The 19274-nt window shown below is 40.0% G+C and overlaps 1 protein-coding gene across 1 annotated transcript in view; it reads right to left on the bottom strand.

Annotated features, from left to right (window-relative positions):
- Window positions 1–8049: 8049 nt before the first annotated feature.
- Window positions 8050–19274, bottom strand: part of ELAPOR2 (endosome-lysosome associated apoptosis and autophagy regulator family member 2) — a gene marked incomplete at both ends in the record, with an annotated part of 97310 nt that continues 86085 nt past the window's right edge. Inside the window, 6 exons of the mRNA XM_080619731.1 lie at window positions 8050–8109; window positions 11621–11786; window positions 12767–12945; window positions 13595–13721; window positions 16242–16343; window positions 17581–17677. Coding sequence (XP_080475857.1) covers window positions 8050–8109; window positions 11621–11786; window positions 12767–12945; window positions 13595–13721; window positions 16242–16343; window positions 17581–17677 — 731 coding nt within the window. The remainder of the gene's footprint in view (window positions 8110–11620; window positions 11787–12766; window positions 12946–13594; window positions 13722–16241; window positions 16344–17580; window positions 17678–19274) is intronic.

The raw sequence follows: 19274 nt of genomic DNA, 5'->3' as shown, positions 1-19274 counted from the left end.
TTGTGACTTGCGGTTCAGTTCTTGAGGTTTTAGACTGTTAGGCAAAATTTTGCACATGTTGTGCACTTTGGAAAACACCAGAAAACAGAAGAAATCAAAACAAATTAGTACCTTTTTTTAGAAACAGTGTAATAAATTATTTTTGAGGATTGTACAGTATATAGTGATGTTCTGGAACTTTTTAGACTGATTTTAGCCTTTCTGTTGTTAACAGTCGTAAGGGACATGTAAATAACCATGGTTCACAATGTGCATAGTCCTACAGTAAGGGAGTGATTTGTTGCAAGCACAGTTGCAATGTTAGGTGACTTCTTTCCTACTAAATTTTTTTGTAGCTCCTTGTTGTAATTAACTTAGACTGCATTTCTATGTTGTATATTACAGTTACCTTACGTGTAACAGATTGGTTTTCTCAGCACAAAACAGCAGTATTAATGTAAAGGCACCAATAATAAAAAGATAAAAGATTTTCAGCATGGTTTTATTTTTGTTTCTTCCTCCCTCAAGGTTATTACCTTTCTGTAGACACCAGGACAGGAAAAAGAGATAAAACATATGCAGTACTAGCATGGGTACACACATGTCTGTGTACGGGTCCATGCCTCTGTTACTAAATCCGTATCACATATGTTCTTACAATGAATGCTTTGTCAAGGTAAAAATTCCCTCTCCTTAAGAAAAATGCACACTATTAAAGCACCTTAAGTGTTCATTCTGTTATTAAAATGTGAGGTAATTTTCAGAAGTGAAAATGTCTAATTGCATCTCAGTGAGATACTGGCAAAACATTTTTGATCGCCGTTTCACTGATTTGTCATGACTTAAAGCTGTCATGCACACGATAGATTGGTGTCATATAAAAACCAAAGAGGATTTAGATTAGGTTAGCAAAGTAATGGAAAAAGATCTGTCAGAAAATTACCTGAGACTGTTTTATACCTCCAGCCAAAACAAAGCTGGTTCAGTTTGTCTGCATCAATGGTGCTGTGAAAGGTAATTGGAGCACTGCAGAAACAGAGACCAAAAGAAATCAAAAGGAAAAGAAATCCAGGAGGCATTTACACACATCTCTGGGGTGACCTTTGCATTCAAACCAAAAGATTTAAGACACACACACCAGCTACTTAGACAACTGCAAAATACTTTTAAAGTTTGGCTTTTACAACTGCACTCTTACAGCTGCCCTCACTCTACTGAAACAATCTGAAATCATCCCTTCTGCTGAGTTCAGAAAGTCATTAAGGGAGCAAACACACCTTTGATTAACGTGTCTAGGCATATTTACCTAAGGGCTTGTTCCTGTTGATCTCATTTCAGCTGAGGTCAATAGCAAAATTCTCATTGCCTTCAAAGGCAACACCACTGGGGCCTGAAAGGCAGACACTGCAGATACATCCATACATACTGCTGGATGTACAAGTTCTCTGGAGCCCAGTTCTCCTGCACTTGCAGATGTTTCTACATGTTTCTGGAAAGGTGCAAGTCCTTAGGGCTGAACTGGCAAGGGAAGTAGCTGTGACTTTGAATGCAAAACTTAAAGGTGTGGGTTCTTAAAATTCCTGCTCACAGAGAGATGTCTAATTTTTCTGGACACCCATAGGTCCACCAGCAAAGATCTCTTGACGTCAATACTTCTGTGACTGGCTACACAGGCAACCATTTGAGTGTCTGCATCATGGAGCTGTCTAGTACAGAAATCACTGTGACTTTCCCCAAAAGAGACATTGCTCAGCCCATATTACATGCAGAGCTCTGCTGCTTTCCCTCCACAAGGAGAGTGCCTCATGTTTCAGGCTTGTTCCCACCTTGGTGCAAGGCACAAGGGTCAAGTTTTGATAGGTTGGGAGTCTTGCTGTCTGAATTAAGACCCCTAAAATCTCAGACTGGGCAGCTACAGTCATTTGAATTTGGTGTGGCTTTTTGTGGATTAAGAGGCTGTTCACCACATGGCAAAAGGTCAGAATAGCTGATATCCCTACATAATTCACATGATCTTTACTGAGCTCTTAAAAATGCCTAAGGTTATGAGAATTTCTTCTCAATTTTTATGGAAAACAACAATCAGGGTCAAATCTACCTCACCTAATAGTCATTGTCTGCAGTAGAAATAGCTGCATATGAGATTGTCAACTCCTTCTCCCTTTGTACTCAGTGGAGGGAAGCGGCTGATCTCAGACTGCTACTTTAGGCTGAGATGAATCTCTCCAAATAAAGGCCAGCACAGCTTGCTCAAATCACAAAGTTTGCACTGAAAACAAAGGCATTGTGTCAGATGAATTCCAACCTTAGAATCTAAATTGGCACCATTGAAGCTAATTTATAGCAGGTGAGGATGTTACTGTCCTGGAGTTTTCGTTCAATTCGATAGCACTATAGAGAAAATGACCCGATGTCTGTGTCTGAACAGGTGTTATGAATACTTGGGTGGTTTGGAAGCCACTTACATGTGGGTTTTTCATACAAAATAAAACCCCTCATAACACCAAAACCCACATGGAGCTCTGGAGTTCCAGCCCAACCGAATGTTCCCAACATTCTTACACTTTACTTGGTTTTGTCTTGAAAGCTTTTCACTTCTTTCCATTGGATGTCCAGGGATGTACATTATCTGGTATTGCATGATGATCCAAGTAATCCAGTTTCAAAACACAGCAAAACAAAACCCAAAAATGTCAAGGTCTGGCAGAGGCTTTGCACACCATACCAGTGTGTATATTTTGCTGTTGCCTCACATTATCATTTCTCTATTTAAAACCATTTCAAGGTTTTGTTCCCATTTGTGCAAAACTTGGATTTAAAGCAGAAACCTCTTTCGATCTCTTTATTGCTCTCGTCATAAAGACTTAAGTAATTCACCTCAAAGCACAATGGGTCCTATCACGGCTCCTTGCACGGTGGAGGGGAGCCCCAAGTACCTTGTCTGTAAGGACAAAGCAGAGTCATCACACTACTCTGCGCCCTGCATGCAGTGAGCCAGGGAGAAATGGTGGGATGAGAGCAAGGTGTAACTCAGCTTCTGCAGTGCCTCAGTTCAGTTTTTCATTCAGAAGCCATACAGAGTACCTCAGTTCTCTGACACAAATCAAGAGTGAAGAAAGGCTTGTGAAGAACTGATCACTTTTTATTTATTGGCTGAGCAGAAAAGTAAGACGCAAAGAAATCACTGCAGGTCAATCTGCAGTAAACAAGATTTGGGTTTTTTTGCCTTTGTTCTTGATTTGTTTCTTTTCTTTTCGTAGGAGACGTGTTTCTTTTTTAAGTCTAGAGTGAAATTTGAAATGCGAACCAAAATCTACTGTGGTAAAAGAAAACATTTTATTTTGTTTTCAAGTCATTGTTTTTCTTGAATTAATTGAACACAACTGGTTCCAGTCACAGTCCAAAAAATTTAAAAAGGAATTTTCTTTTCAAATTGAAAAATTATCAAAACCTATTAAAAAACCCATCATGTTCTACCTGAACAAAAGAAATCCCCAAAATCAGCATAAAATGTCCAAAATACCCTGGCTCAGATAAGCTCAGCTCTGGTGAAAGAGGTTTCCACTGCAATCCTTCACCTGTTTGTACACTTAGACTAAGGGAGACCAAGACCAAAACCAAACCCTTAACTCATCACCAAACACAGTTCAATGTCCATGATGTCACTGCCTCCTCATGCTTGCAGTCTGCAAGATGAAGGCAGAAGCTATTTCTCCAGAGCCACCTCAAACATCCTCAGCAACACAGACAAAAGCTGAGATTTGTCACTGCAAGAAGGAAAGAGGCCAAGGCCAGGCTGGGCTGTTTTTGCAATAGGAAGGGGATGGGTAGGAAGCAAAGGCTGGGGGGAGACCTGGAGCACCAATCTTTTCTCTTTTACCTTTAAGGACATGGCAGGGTTGGGAAGGGGTTTCTCTCTCCCCAGCAGTGCTATTTCCCTACACACACCAACCTCTCCTTTAGAGTCAGCAGTGTCAAGCCAGATAATTTCACTGCCCACCACTAGCTGGAAAACAGAGCATATTACCCATAAAGAGAGTGAATTCTAGTATGTTGTAATCTAAAGTATGGAAGGAGACAAGGATGGGAATGGGCTGTGTATAACACCAAAGCTCTCAGAGGTGACACTTGCCAGTGTTTTATTCAGGCAAATGCACATTCACAAACCTCACTTCAGCTTTTAGGTGCTTTTAGAGCACCAGCCTTGCAGTATGTGGGAACTTAAGAGTTCTCTTCCATAGAGTACTCTTAGAGGTCCAACTCTATACATCCAGAGAAAGAACCAAAACACAGCGGCAGCTTATGATCAATTCAATTCTGGGGTCTCCCTCATTCCTGCTGCATGTATTCAGTGTTGGTGCATCCAACAAGGTGACTGGGAATGTCAACATACTTTGTGACACACGCAAAGTTTTTAGGATTAGCCTGACCTCATTTATTTTCATTCCTATCTCTCCACACACAAAAGGCGCAGTTCATAACCATTCAAAAGCAGCAAGAAAAAAACCCAAGGGGATTCAGTTAAAAAATTCATACAAGGTTTAAGACTAACAGAGAACACCACCAAAGATAAGCAAAAACTCTGAAGATTTTTCTTGAGGTTGTCATTTCCTGTTACATTACCTATAATAGCTATTTAAGGCCTCCGTGCTTCATGATGTGGTCCGACCAACAGCATTCCTTGTTTAGGAAGAAATGTCACCCCCATTGGTATGCCAGCACCCATTGTAACTGCTTTTACTCTTACACTGAAGCATTTGTGATGCTGCTGGAGATGAATCAACAACCACTGGCTCCTAAATGGCAACGTCTGCTGCTATCTTGTGTAATTATAATTAAGTATCTCGATTTTATGGGTACTACTGCCTCTGGCAGGACAGATAAACCAAAACCTGCAAACTTTCCCCTTTACTGATAAGGAGTCCCAGAACCCCCTTTTTCAAGAACAAATAGTCAAATCATTTCTTTGAACAAAGATGGCAGATCCTTGAAGCTACTCAGTAACTTCCCATTGTGGCTCTAAGACACTTAATTTTCCTCAAAACCTAGACTCTTCATCAATCATGGTATGTACTAAGAACATCAACCAACGTAGCCAGCATCAAGATAGAGTAAGTTCTTTGCACATTCCTCCCAGAAAGCACCGTCAAAGGCGAGACAATAATATTCTGCTAATTTGCTGATAATTTATACAGACACACTACTAAAATGTGCTTAATCCTCCAAGAGATTCAGTTGCTTGACTCCAGATGTCAAAGAAAAGCATGCAAATGCAGCAATAAAATGCATTCCGTTTAATCAAGTGAACACATAACAGACTGATTCACATTGGTTTATGGCATCAAATAACAGTTTCTGACGTGATTCCGTGTGGGAGAAAAGGGGGAGGTTGCTGTAAGTATATTTTGGCAGACTACTAGAGGTCACAGACAGCTGATTTCTTAATGAAGTGTTAAAGGCTTCCAAAATTTGCCTGTTATGGGAAAATGGAAACTTCCTCTCTCTACTATATCTTTAACAGAAAGAAAATAATAGCAGATGTCAGCTAAAATATGCCAGTTTAAACTTGCTTAATTTCTGGAAAATGCAATTTTCTTATTTTGAGCTAAATAATGTCTACAATACTGGTTTATATCCACAATGTTAGCACTGCACCACAGATGCTATTAGATCACGTGGAAGAATCGTCAACAGTAACACGACAAATCATTTGGAAGCAGAGCTGAGAAGGGTCATGGAGCAAAGTGTCAGAGCTGACAAAAACCTTCCACTCTCTACTTTATTTGGAAAATAAAAGGGAAAGAGAAGGGAACCAAACAAACCCTCTGTGGTATTAAGTCAAATTAAATAGTTCATAAACATTAAGGCATTTTGACATTACAGAGATATGGGCCCCATGATGAAAGAAGAAATGATGTTTTGGAGAATCAACTGTAATTATGGCTTGGAAAATGTACAGAGAGAGAAGGAAACAAATTAAATGCAATTCGATGGCAGTGAAAAGCTGCAATATTTAAGGAAATGCTGCAGTTCCACCAAACATCTCAAGTCCACAGCTTCAAATATATTCTCACTTTATTTTATGAATGCCCATCAGATATATATCTTTGATGCTACAGCACACTAGTTGAATAAAAATCAACAACGTAAAACCCCTCTTCATAAAAGATCCAAGATGTGACATCCCAAAGCCATAACCATTAACTCCGTGAGCATATCATCTTTGACAACCATATATAAATGACATAATGACAACAAATACAATGTACAATAATAAGTGTGCAATGGTACAAAATATACAAAAAGGAATGTGTATTTAATATACATTCAACAATACCCCATAAAAATCTTTCTTGGGAAAGTGAAGTGCCTTTTCAAGAACAACAAAAAATGTACACCACTTCAGTTAAGATGCCTGAAGCATCTCCCATGAAAAGAGTAAAACCTGTGCTCTTTGAGTGGAGATACAAAATAATTGAGCTGAATTTTCCCTAAGGAAAAAGAAAAAAAATCTAAACTTCATAAATTTTTTGTCCACATCTATAGTATTGTAAGATATTTAGAGTGCAGAAAAATCAGTTTAATTTAAATTTTATTCAAAAGTGGGCCCTCTTTTACTGATAGAACTAGCTCAGTCATATAAAATCAAAAATCTATATTCCTTAGAGTAAAAAGACCACTTCTGTCTATGTGTCTTTTCTGGTTTTGATGCATTCCATAATTCACATCATTTTGCTATAATGGAAATATGAGTCTGACCAGAGGTCAATACAAGACCCGTTCCTCATTTTCTCCTGGCTGTATACAAGTCTTGCATAATTTTTACTCAAGTATTTTTTGCCTAAGTTTCAGATTCCTTTGAGTTCAACCTCAACGGGAATTTCAGGAAATTATTACAGTGGATATTATGAAGATCTCATGCTTACAATGTGGCTGATTTTATGAAAACATCCACCTAGCTTCCATTATTCTAGGCACCATTTTGTGCCCTTCTTCCAAAGTAGGTACTTGCTTCAACAGCAGAAAGCATTTAGATGCTGAGCTGCACAATTACCTAACCCACGCTCAGCTCTGCTGGGCATCCGCCCTCTTCGGTCCAGGAATAAAGGTGGCTGAGTGTTTCTAGTAAGCCTCCCAGCTGACAAAGCTGATCCCTGATTTCCAGAATTAGACATTCCTGTCTTAACTCCAGAGTTCAGGCTTCATTGGTTTGCAACGTAGGGAAAGGTGATATATTGGCAGCCCAAGGGAGAGTACTGAAACTGCCAATGACCTCTCTTGAAAGGACAAGCTTTCACAGAGAGGAGCAAGTGCAACTTGCACTGTGGGTATCGCTTTCCTTCTTTATAGAGTTTGAGCTTGCTTCTGCCTATAAACTCATGGGACCAGAACTACAATTCATACCATAACAATCAGCACATTTAAATCTAACAGCACCAGGTTTTACCCTAACCCTGATGGCCATGACTTAGGCATCAGAATGGGTTCAACTTGCAGGTGCAAGACCATGACTCTTGTATTTGAGGCCAATACAGACCATCCAGCTCTCCAAAGCACTAAAATCAAAAGTACTGTCCAAAGTTCAAAACTCACCTGAGGCTCGTTCTGAGTACCATTCACAATTCTGATTTTAAGAGAGACTCACAGTTATGCTACTAAAGGACAATACATGACCTCTGCAGGAAGTTTCAGGCCTCTCTGAAAATCATGTCTTATGAATATGTGTAGAAGGAGTGATAGGAAAGGAAGGTACCTACAAATCATATGGCATGTCTGAGCAATGCCCAGGTGAATGCAAAAAACTCATGTTATTTGCAGTATGTTTATCTCTTCCTGAGTTGAATTTCATTCCCAGTATGGAATCCAAGCGTCTGCTTTCTTTTTTGGCAAGGTACTCGATCACATGGTAAGGCAATCCAATTTTCTGTTTTGCTTCCTGTCTTCTTTCCACCTAAATGGCCAAGCATTTCTCACCAAGATCACCACTACAATGTGTGCCAGAATATGTTTAAAATATGGTCCTGTAAAAATAGAAATTAGGTTTGTTTCTTTGAAGGCAGCATTAATTCTTCATATATTCTGGGACCTTGAAGATTTCAGCTGAACAGATTCAAAATGATCTTCCTTCTCCTGCAATGGAAAAGACATTTCTCATCAAGTGGGATTCCTCAAATTCACATCCAACAGTTACTGCAGTCATTCCTTCTCTTAGTATCTCCAGAGCAGCCTTTGCCAAACACTTTGGTTTATTTCTGCCCTGGTCATTAAGTGCACAGTTTGATTCTTTATTATTTAATAACACTACTAATTCTGTAAGAATTTGCATAGACAATTAAAACATGCCATATATATTGTTCATAGTACTTACAGAGTTGTAAGTTGGGCAAGTTTGCATTTCATATTCTTAGTATAGGACAGGTAGTCAGAGCTAGGCAATTGCAAGGTAATCATATCTATGGTTATCATTTAAGGTGTTAAGGTGTTTCCTACAATAAATATATTTGGGGGAAAGTTGGTGAATGTGAACACCACTGCCTCACTCCCGGATTCCCATTCCAACTTCTCTGGGAAATCCACAGGACAAAAAGACCCTACAAATCCTCTGTCTTCTTAAAAATCAGGGCTGGAGGGTTGAGTTTTCTTTCCTGTTTCATCTGCAGGGTGACAGCCTAGAACCAGCCTAACCAGCAGGCATCAGGGTGAGAAGTGTGGACATACAGGTTACTGTGTGTGAATAACCCAATGGTCTATGTAGAAGCAATAAATGAAGGAGCCCTAATAAAACTACTCACTAGAAAATGCTGGTTCTTGCTTCGTGTACTTACCTTTCATACCTGTTGATGTACACAAACAATTGGAAACTATGTTAAACTAACCTCATGATCTCTTGTTTAAAGCCATCTCACTCAGATCAGGATAGCCTAGCACAGACATGAAAAAGAGCAGGGAAGGAAAATATCCTATGCTATCCTGAAGAAAAGTAGGAATTATTTGTTCTGAAGGACCTGGTATTGTTATGCTGCAGACAACAGATGGAACCAGAACAACCTCCAATCTGAAGCAGTTTCATAATTCTTTAACTTCTACATTCTCATTAAAAATAAGAGTAATTGCTTTCCATATTATAGCCAGAGCCCTAAATTCCTGGGGTACCCAAACCCACTAATAGCTTCATGAGACATTTTGCTTCACAGAAATGCCATTTCCTGAAGCTTGAACATTTAGCTAGAATACTTCAAACTTTTCTTTATCTCTCAGTTTATGTTTCTCTTCTTTTTCTCCCTTGTTTTCCTCTATATATTTTTTCGTTATTTTACATGCATATGCAGCAAGAGATTAATTTCCTCATTTTTTGCATAAATGAAAAGCGATGCTTATAGCATTTGTTTTGGAGAAATATATATTACATTAGAGTTATCTGGAGGGATACAGGACACAGAGCTCAGTAAGCTAATGAGGTACTGGAAGCTGAGTTTGCCAGCTATGATTGTCTAGCAGGAAAAAAGGAGCCAGCTTAGAAACATCTGACAGGCTTGTTTAAAGAGGAGAGAATACTCAGGGAGCCTGCAAAATGGATATAGGAATGTTAAAATGCTCTTTTTGAGTCCAAATAGGCATTCAAGTGGTCTGAAAGCTAAAGTACTAAAGCTTAAAGAGGGAAACCAAAACAAAATAATAAAACTATACACACACACCAAAACAAACAAACAAACAAACAAACAAAACCCACTTAGAGAATCACTGCTTTGAATTGGAAGGTACCTTAAAGCTCCTCCAGTCCCAACCCCTGCCACAGGCAGGGACACCTTCCACTAGAGCAGGTTGCTCCAAGCCCCTGTGTCCAACCTGGCCTTGAACACTGCCAGGGATGGGGCAGCCACAGCTTCTCTGGGCACCCTGTGCCAGCGCCTCAGCACCCTCACAGGGAAGAGCTTCTGCCTAAGAGCCCATCTCAATCTCCCCTCTGTCAGGTTAAAGCCATTCCCCTTTGTCCTGTCCCTACAGGCTCCTGTCCAAAGCCCCTCTCCAGGTTTCTTGTAGCCCCTTTAGGCACTAGAAGCTGCTCCAAGGTCTCCCTGGAACCTTCTCCAGGCTGAACAAGCCCAGCTCTCTCAGCCTGGCTCCAGAGCAGAGCTGCTCCAGCCCTCAGAGCATCTTTGTATCCTCCTCTGGGCTGACTCCAACACTCTCCTATGCTTTCATCTCTATACTTATAATCAGGAAGGAGCCCATGGTTGGTGATGCAAATGGAGTCAGCAAAGGTTTTACACTTATCAGGCATACAGCAAAACATGACCTTCCCCAGCAGCGCTGGTCATTACACTGAGCCACAGCCAGCCAATGCATTTCACAGTCAAAAACATATCATCAGTGTTTCAAAGTCAGTCCCTGTAGGATTCCAAATAGAATCAACCTCCATTTTTCACAACACCACCACAAAATCTGATGTGATTTGATTTTATTTACATTTTCGATATTCTCAATATTGAATTAGGAATGAATATTCAATTTCTTGCCCTTTCCAAAAGGAACAATATTGATTTTTGCAAGACAAATAGTCAGGCTGGGGTCAAGGGAAAGTTCCGCATATTAGCTGTGTAATGGCAACTTCTCCAAAGAGAAGAGAAAAAATAGGGGGAAAATAAAAAAAAAAAAAGGAGGCACACAGGTCTTAATTTCATTGCACTCAATCACAGAAAGGAAAAAAAAAAAAAGAATACAAGAAAAAAATCTCACAATTGAGCATTCTGAAATATTATTTGGACAAGAAATAAGAGAGTGACTTTTTAAAATAAACCTTTATTATGATCTTTTAAGAAACTTTCCGTTATGAAACAACTCGTTTCAGCAAAACTGAAAGGGAAAGTGTTATCCAACTTTATCTTGATCATAATAGATCCCCCAGCTGCACTATCTTAAAGACAACACTACCTTTCCCATACTGCAAGGCATTTGGAATAAATGCCAAAGTGCTTGTGGGATGTACCACAATGGTCCTCTGTTGCTCCTCTCCAAAATGTTCTCAAAGGACACCAAAGACCTTTGTGCTACAAATTCAGACCTGCAACAATCCACATCTCATGTGCTGCAGAACAAATGCTTTTTGCTGTTACTTCCCAGTGAAATGGGAAGTTTACAGTACAGCAGTGGGAAGTTGCTGTACTGGGTAACAGGCTGTGGGCAATGCCTCCTCTTCATCCTATAGTATTCCAAACAGTAGAATCCTATAGTATTCCGGATTATGGTTCTCAAGTCAGCCATGAAGCCAGCCCAGATGAGCTGCAAGCAGCTGGCTGGTGGCTAAGTTCCTAGTGTTAATTCTCTGTATCTGTAATAGCTGTGTTTGCCTCAGTAATGGAGGTGGCTGGTACAAATCCAGGCAGAGAGGTTCACCCCACCATTAACTGCTCCTTTTAGGCATCAGCCATAGAAGAAGGAATGCTACGGAAATCTCTCCGCAGAAGAGGGAGCATTTACTCAATACCCTGCAATATACAATGGATTTCAGCAGATTGAGTATGGACTGGCTGTAGGAGTCTGCACAAAGCAGTGTGCAAATTAGCATCACAGCCTCATTACATTCAGTCATAAATAAAGGTAATAATTATTTTTAGTATTAATGGTAGTAATTACTACTCACCTTTGTTGCCAGGGACTTGAGCTTCCCCAGCAGTGACTGCTTATTTGAATATACTATTTCTTCTTCATTATCTTCTCCTTCCATTATAGCACAGCTGTCAGCAGCTGGCAGCTCACACTCTTTTGAGTTCGCTGTCATCACTAATTTTGAATATTTATACTCCAGCCTGAAGATATAAAGCCAGACAGGCACAGATTTTTTTACAAATGTCTCATATTCAATGATTTCATAATTTAGATTATCTGCAGTCCTTCCACGTAGTTACTTCAGACGTATTTATTGCAAATTAGTAACTTTGCAGTCATTACAGACATGTAACCGAAATAGTATTAATCGTACACTAAGCTCCTGCTCTCCACTTTAGTTCTATATCCTTATAAAACAGACATGTTTTCCCAAGAGACCATAAGTAGGTCTAAAGGTTTTCCTGCATGAAGAAGTACGACCTGACTCCTTTTCAGGGCAATAGCAGGTCTGACTTCAGAATCTACATCACACTCCTTTCCAAGAAGGCTATGGAGGAGAGGAGAGATGTGTAACAGTGTGGTAGGAGGCAGCAAGGTGTTGAGGCTATGATATTGGAGTCTGGGTTTGGTGAAGCTGGTTGTGCTATGGGACAATGAAATCCCATTGTGGTGGAATCACACTTTAGGAGCTTATGACATGAGATATAGGAAGCAGAGGACAATGGTGATGGGGAGCATGTTCAGTCTGAGAAGCAGGAATCTTTTGGGTGTGTACCAGATGCATCCTGCCAAAACAGACCTAAGCAATATACAGTGAAGAACCTTATTTTAACCCAGCTGAAAAGAAACTGATTAAACTGAAAAGATACTCTTTTGTTCTTCAGATTTTGAGAAAGTTGTGTTGCTTCAGGACCTATAAGGAACTTTAAACTGTCAGGGGTTAAAAAGACAGAAATGCCCTAACAAATTACTGTGGATTTCCTAATATTTTCCTAACCAGTGTTTCTGATAGCCACTGTTGATAGAAGAAACCTCAACTTGGTGGATAAACACACCAAATGATGGCATTTCTCATCAACGTTGTTATAAGGTCAAACCCATGAAATGTCTTAACTTCTTGATGTTCACTACATCAAGCTTTTAATTTACTTTTGTATGGAACATAATTTGCAGTACATACTTCTGGTTCTTCTTCCAAAAATAGCAGGTCAAGGCTATGAGCAGAACGGCTGTGAAAGCACCAACACCAGCTCCAACTTTCAGCCAAAAATCCACTGTTTCACAAGTGCTCGTCCTTTTTTCTGGCAAGGGAACTCCTTTAATGCAATGCTTTGGCTCATTCCATACATACAAGGTTTCCTTTCAAACAGAAAACACCAAAACATGAGCTGCTTGTAGAAAAAGAGAGAACTACTTAGAGCTGAATAAAAACAAGCTGTTTTTGAAGTAGAAAGGTTAGACATCTTTTCAACAACTGCTTCAGGTTTTCAGACTCTAAGTGGAGTCATATTGTCTACTCAATTGTCCCCTTGATTGTGCCTGCAGGTTCAGGCATAGCCAAAGGATTTCCTCTTCCATATTGCTCTTCACCTGGCACAATATGGGTTAGACAGCAACTGTGAATGTGTTGTGCCCTTGTGCCCACATTGGAGCTGTTGATCAACAGGACAGTTCTGAACCTGTGAAAGAACTTTTTCTAGAGAAGAGGACTGAAGTCCTTTGGGCACTCCATACTTCACAAATAACTTGCCTGCATGCATACAGAGTCCACATTCCTGCCCACATAGCTGGTCAGCACAAGCCAGCTGTGCTGTAGAAAACACAATGCCATTGGCACAAATATCCCTGAGTCTCAACACAGCAATAAGACTTGCACCCAGCCAGCTCAGAGCCTGGACTGCAGTTTCCCAACTCTACCTGCACTTTCATATAGATTTGCACATCAAATTTCAAAAGTCCAAGTTATACCCAAAGGAAGCCATCTGACTTAGAGACATGGGCCCTGTACCTGAAATCCTTTCTTGCAGGCTCCTTCAATCTCGTGATAGTCTTGCTCTGTGCAGAGAGGGCAAGCTTCTGCACTTTCCCATATGAAGTAGAAAGTGCATCCATCGCAGGTGCCCGCAGGGCAAGAGCTAGAAGGAGAGCAAAGTTTAGTTAACACTTCTGAAACACTCTGGGGCTTGCATCCTCATTCCACATTCTGCTGCTGAAGATTGTTAATACTAAATACAACAAATGGGCAAACATCTATCAAGTCAGCAGATGGAAAAAAACGGGGAAATTATTTTTCCTAGTTTATAAAATGCTTTCTCAAGTGAAAACAGATGTTCGGCTGTCAAAGGTCTAAAATAACAGATCGGTTCCTGGCAGCAAGTGCTATTCACACATCTGTGATGAAGAGAAGAGAAAGAAACAAGCCTTGGAGACCAGCAGAAGTATTCCAGCATTCCGCCAGCACAGGCTAGCCCGACACGTGCCTCTGTTGCTGTTCTCCTGCACTGGGTGACTGTTCAACACGAATGCTGCTATCTGGTTCCTGTTGTTGTTCTAATGATGTCTGGGTGATTTCATCCATATGGAATGGACTTGTCCTGTCATGGTTAATTACTAGAAGGATGTTCACTAGTTAATGAAGAGATAACAGCTTCTCTAGCCTAAGAAAGACTAATGACCCTATTTTGTATTCAGCCCCCAGAAGGAAGTTGTACTGGCAATGGCAGGACGCTCATGAAGCTTTCGTTACTGACAATTACATCAGCCTAACAGCAGCATTGGCCAGAAGTCCATGCAAGAATCTAAGTCATGTAAATGTGAAATATATCCATACAGAAAAATTGATTTAACGTTTTTTTTTCTATATCATCTGGAAATCTGCTATCCTGATTGGAAGGACTGAGGAATGCCTTCAAACTGAAAGAGGGGAGATTTAGATTAGATATAAAAAAGAAGCTCTTCCCTGTGAGGGTGCTGGCACAGGGTGCCCAGAGAAGCTGTGGCTGCCCCATCCCTGGCAGTGTTCAAGGCCAGGCTGGACAGGGCTTGGAGCAACCTGCTCTAGTGGAAGGTGTCCCTGCCTGTGGCAGGGGGTTGGAACTGGATGAGCTTTAAGGTCCTTTCCAACACAAATCAGTCTGGGATTCTATGACTGAAAAATCCACAGCCCTAAAATCCCATTCTGTCTTATCCTGATTTGAATAACCGGCAACTGTCCTCTCTGGATTATGGAACAGTTTTTCAATATACATTATAAAAGCACTGAGAGGCATTTCTCCTCAACTACTTTCATCTTATACTATAACTTCATGTGATACTAAACACTATGTCTGGAGGATCAAGGATTTACAGGCAGTACTATTTGACACATATCACATACCTCACTGTTTGAAAGTAGCTGTCTGACTGTTGAGCTAGTCAAAGGGGGCTAGGAAGGGAGAAGTCAATGAGAACTGCGATAAAGTACATCATGTCAGCTGTGTGCCGCTTCTGCCCATAACTACACTTGTAAAAGCAAGGTAGGTTAATCCTCCTCAGTACCAGTGAGCTATCACAGCTCATACTGTGTTTCACTTATAACACTAGAAGGACACCTGGAGGATTTTCACATGGCAGCTGATAGACAATGGCATGTTGTCCAGCATAATTTGTAGTGTAGTGTCTCAGGTCCCTAAGAAACTGAAGTAGGCATCTCCAAAGGCATTGAAACTTAAATCACCCATCCATCACAAGTAGGTGACTATTCACTTTCATTCAGGTAAGTATGGTTCACCTGTCCAAAGACAGACAGGGATCAGAGGATCCCACACCTCTCACACTGTTAGCTTTTGGGAATAAGACTTAACATTTGGAAAGGAGGATGAGTGACAGTGCTATCAGCAGATTTACAGTAACATCCAGACAGATCAAAATGCACCTTGACTGTCAAAGAGGAGGGTCAGCAGAGTTGAGGGGAGCTTCTGAAGTATCACAGTGTTGCTAAAGAGCAACAGAATTACTTCTTTTATTGTTTTTTTCTTTCAACTTTTCAGGTTTTCAGAAGATTTTTGTAGCCCCTTTTATCAGAGTGAAGGGAAAAAGAGGTCAGGCAACTTAAACACAACTGGTACAAGGAGTCCAGGACACAAACTGGAATGACAAGACAAATACATACGGAACTTGAAATAGACAGAGTTAGGGCTCACATAAGCATTGCAACAGCAGATTTCATAGTTGCTATGACAGACTAAAAAGAAAATCACTTTGTCCACAGCCACTGCTGTAGATGAAAGCAGAACACCTCTCAAAGCCCCAGCTAGACAGCTCTAATCAGCAGGCCAAAGATCAAAATCAGGAACTGAAATAAAGGAGAAGGGAAGACAAGAGAACATCACTACATTTTCTTTTGGCTTTAAGCTTGGAACAACCTGCATAAGCTCGGAACAACCTGCCTAAGCTCTAACCTCTCTCACCACACAGCCTCAATGCAGAGTAGTTGGCCTGCTGGGAGGTGATGGACATGTCTTTCACCTAGCAAAAATGAGTGAGACCTCCTCTGCATGGCTGATGAGGGACATAGCACTCCTCATTGCTATGAAGTATAAAGTTATTCATGAGTTTTGCAATTACCTGATGAGAAAAGGCTTTTTGGCACTGTTCGTATAAAAATACTTAAATACCTGGGCACAGAAAGCTCCCCTTGGTCTGGTTTGTTGAGGTTGCATCTCATTGTCACAACAGTTGCACGACCATTTTCACATGAGGTTGTCACTGTTGAAGACCTAATGTCAAACAAGAGGAGGAATGTAATACATTTCCACCATAGTAAATACCTCTTTCATAGGTCTCTGTCCATTCATATAACTGAAATGCTAAAGAAATAGTGTTTATCACAGTACTTTTGCCTTTGTCAGCTGGAAGGAAAAAAAAGGAATAACAAAGGAGCAGGATAGGTTTCACCACCTCATTTAAATCTGAGAGTGCACTCAGTACTCAGGGAACGGCTCTGTTCCAATAGCTAGTTTGAATTCTGCTGAGCCAAGGAATAAACCTGCCCACAAAACAGAGTGCAAGGATTAAAAAGGAGAATCTCAAGCGCAATGGTTGGTGTGTTACTCTGCTGGAGAGCTCATGATGGTTCTCTCCTTACCAGTGATCTGAAAACCACTCTGTCCTGAAACAGCACAAGGCAAATGGGATTCAAGGAATGAACTTTATTCCAACATGATAGACATTGTAAGCTAAGTTCATAATATACTCAATGTAGAGTTACTGGTGTGTGCTTTAGCTTGCAGAATCAGGCACATAATTTAAGTATTTGTATACGTGTATTTATGTGTATATACATATGTATAAATTGTTTATATCCAAAGTGCTATAGCCAATTAATATCTACCACTAAAGCCAACTAAATCTACAGAGAGAATCAGTAGAACAAATATAGGTATGTGCCTCAAGATAACCTGAATAGCCCCATGGGCTCCAGAATCCAAGCTTAGAAATACATTTCACATGAAGACACCAGCATGTAGACATCTTAACTGAAGTAATCTTTCAGCTATCTCTTACCTAAGCTGAGGTGTTCTTTTTATGAAGAATAGGAAAAGCACACTAGTAACTGCAAGCTTTTAACCTCGATTAGTTCATTTTTGTAGCATCAAAGTAAATACAAAAGAATGTGAAAGAAAAAATGCAACAGGAAGTGAACCTATCAAAGCCACGTGATAAATTACAGAAAGGAACATGACACTGGAAGTGGCACCTGGATCAATCAAAGCTCTGGTAACACTACAGATTAAGTGTAATTTAGATGTAAAGAGCATTTCCTGATTTCATAAGATGTTCTTCAACATGCCAATCAGTATCAGCCAGATACTGATTAAAGTGATAAAGATTAAAGGTGGATTAAAGATCTCCCCTCACAGCTTTAGTTTCCTTTAAACAAATGAAGACATTTGACATAGAATCATAGAATAGTTAGGGTTGGAAAGGACCTTAACATCAGTATTTTTTACCTACTTGTAAAAGAAATGCACATCAGGTATTTTGCTTGGAGAGGGAGGAAACATATCTGCCTTGATGTTGATATTTTCCAGCGTTGTTTCAACAGTAGCTCCTGAAGTTTGAGAAGGGGAAAACCAAAACAAAGCAAAAAGAACAAGCTAAGAATGGATTTCCGTGGGTTTCATATAAAACATTTTCTCAGTCTGAGAGGTTTTGGTCTCAGTAGCATTAATGACATTCTACGCTTTCTCTATTTGAACTTAACTTTGCAGTTTGTTTCCTGCATTCTGATTTCCTTATATGGACATAATAAAAAAAGAATAAAACCATACTGGTATAAAAAAATGTTTTATTCTTTTGTATGAGTTTAAAGCAATCATGGAATATTACAGAATCAAAGTAATTTATGTTGGGAAAGCATGTAACACCCTGAGCAATCTGCAGTACTATGGGAGAAAAATTGAACTATGCAATGACAAGGTTCAGAAAGATGATGGAGTCGTAGGTAAGCCCTGGTGGCACATTTTGGAATGAACAGGCTGATGTGTGGAACAGCACGTTACACAGGTCTGCATGGATTTTGGAGAAGAGCTGGAAAAGAGAAAAATTCAAGTAACAAAAGTTCTTCAAGATCCTTCCAACTTCATGAACCAAAGAAGACCGAAAATACTGGAGCTGTACTGCAACATTTCAGAAGAGGGAACTGTATAAATGGGACAGGGTGCATCCTTCTAGTGAGATGAAAAATTCCTAGAATGACAAGAAAAAGAGGTAGCAACCAGAAAGTAGTGGGAAGATGGAAAAAACTGAAGCAAAGAAGTTTTCTGCTTGTTCTTGCAACATTTCAGAGAGCCTAGTTGAATTTTTAGGACTTCAACTTGACTTTGACTTGACTTTGGCATTAATTTGAAAGGACAATTCACACAGCTGGAAAATCTATGTCTGGTTATAAACCTTTTAGGTGAACATAGTAGATAACAAAGGTGACACTTTGCAGTAGACACTAGTACCTGCAGTAGGACAAGTCAGGGATTTTGAAAGCACATAGATCAATGTGATCAGGAGGGCTTGCAGGTGAGAAAAGCCTACAGAGCATCACATCAACAGACAGAACAAAATGACCTGTGCTGCAGCAACCATCAGGAGCACGTGCAGAAAGATTTTAGGTTATTGAAGAGGGACCTCTGCTCTGAAAACATACCCTGATGTCAGCAAGGATGATCATTTCCTCCCATCAAAGGCATTACATCAAACTTAAATTTGGATTGCAAGACAATAGACAGAGATTATTTACTCACTAGACTGGAAGATGATAGCTCCTAGGGACCTTATTATATTCAACAAAAGCAATGAGAGTATATTCCCATCCAATATACAGTAATGTAGAAACGGCATTTCAAAGTGCAGCTTCTCAAAAATAAGAACCCTAGAAACAAAATCAAGTGCGGGAAAAAAAAAATGTCATTCTTCAGAGGATATTAATGATATAGCTAAGAAGCCACAATGACTCTCTCAAGAATGACAATAGCTTTGACTGAGAGTCCACCTTGAATCAGAACAGCGGTAGAAGAGCAATTCAAATCAAAACACTGGCACAAGCTTAATGGAGGAGGAATAGAGAATCAAATAAAATCCAAAGTTATGAGTTACAGAAAAATGATAATGGATGCTAAAGACTTCAGGGAAAAGCCTGTGTTTGGCAGCACTAG

The sequence above is a fragment of the Psittacula echo genome (genome assembly GCF_963264785.1).
Source record: "Psittacula echo genome assembly, chromosome: 1".
Taxonomy (NCBI): domain Eukaryota; kingdom Metazoa; phylum Chordata; class Aves; order Psittaciformes; family Psittacidae; genus Psittacula; species Psittacula echo.
This window is presented reverse-complemented; position numbering and strand designations above follow the sequence as displayed.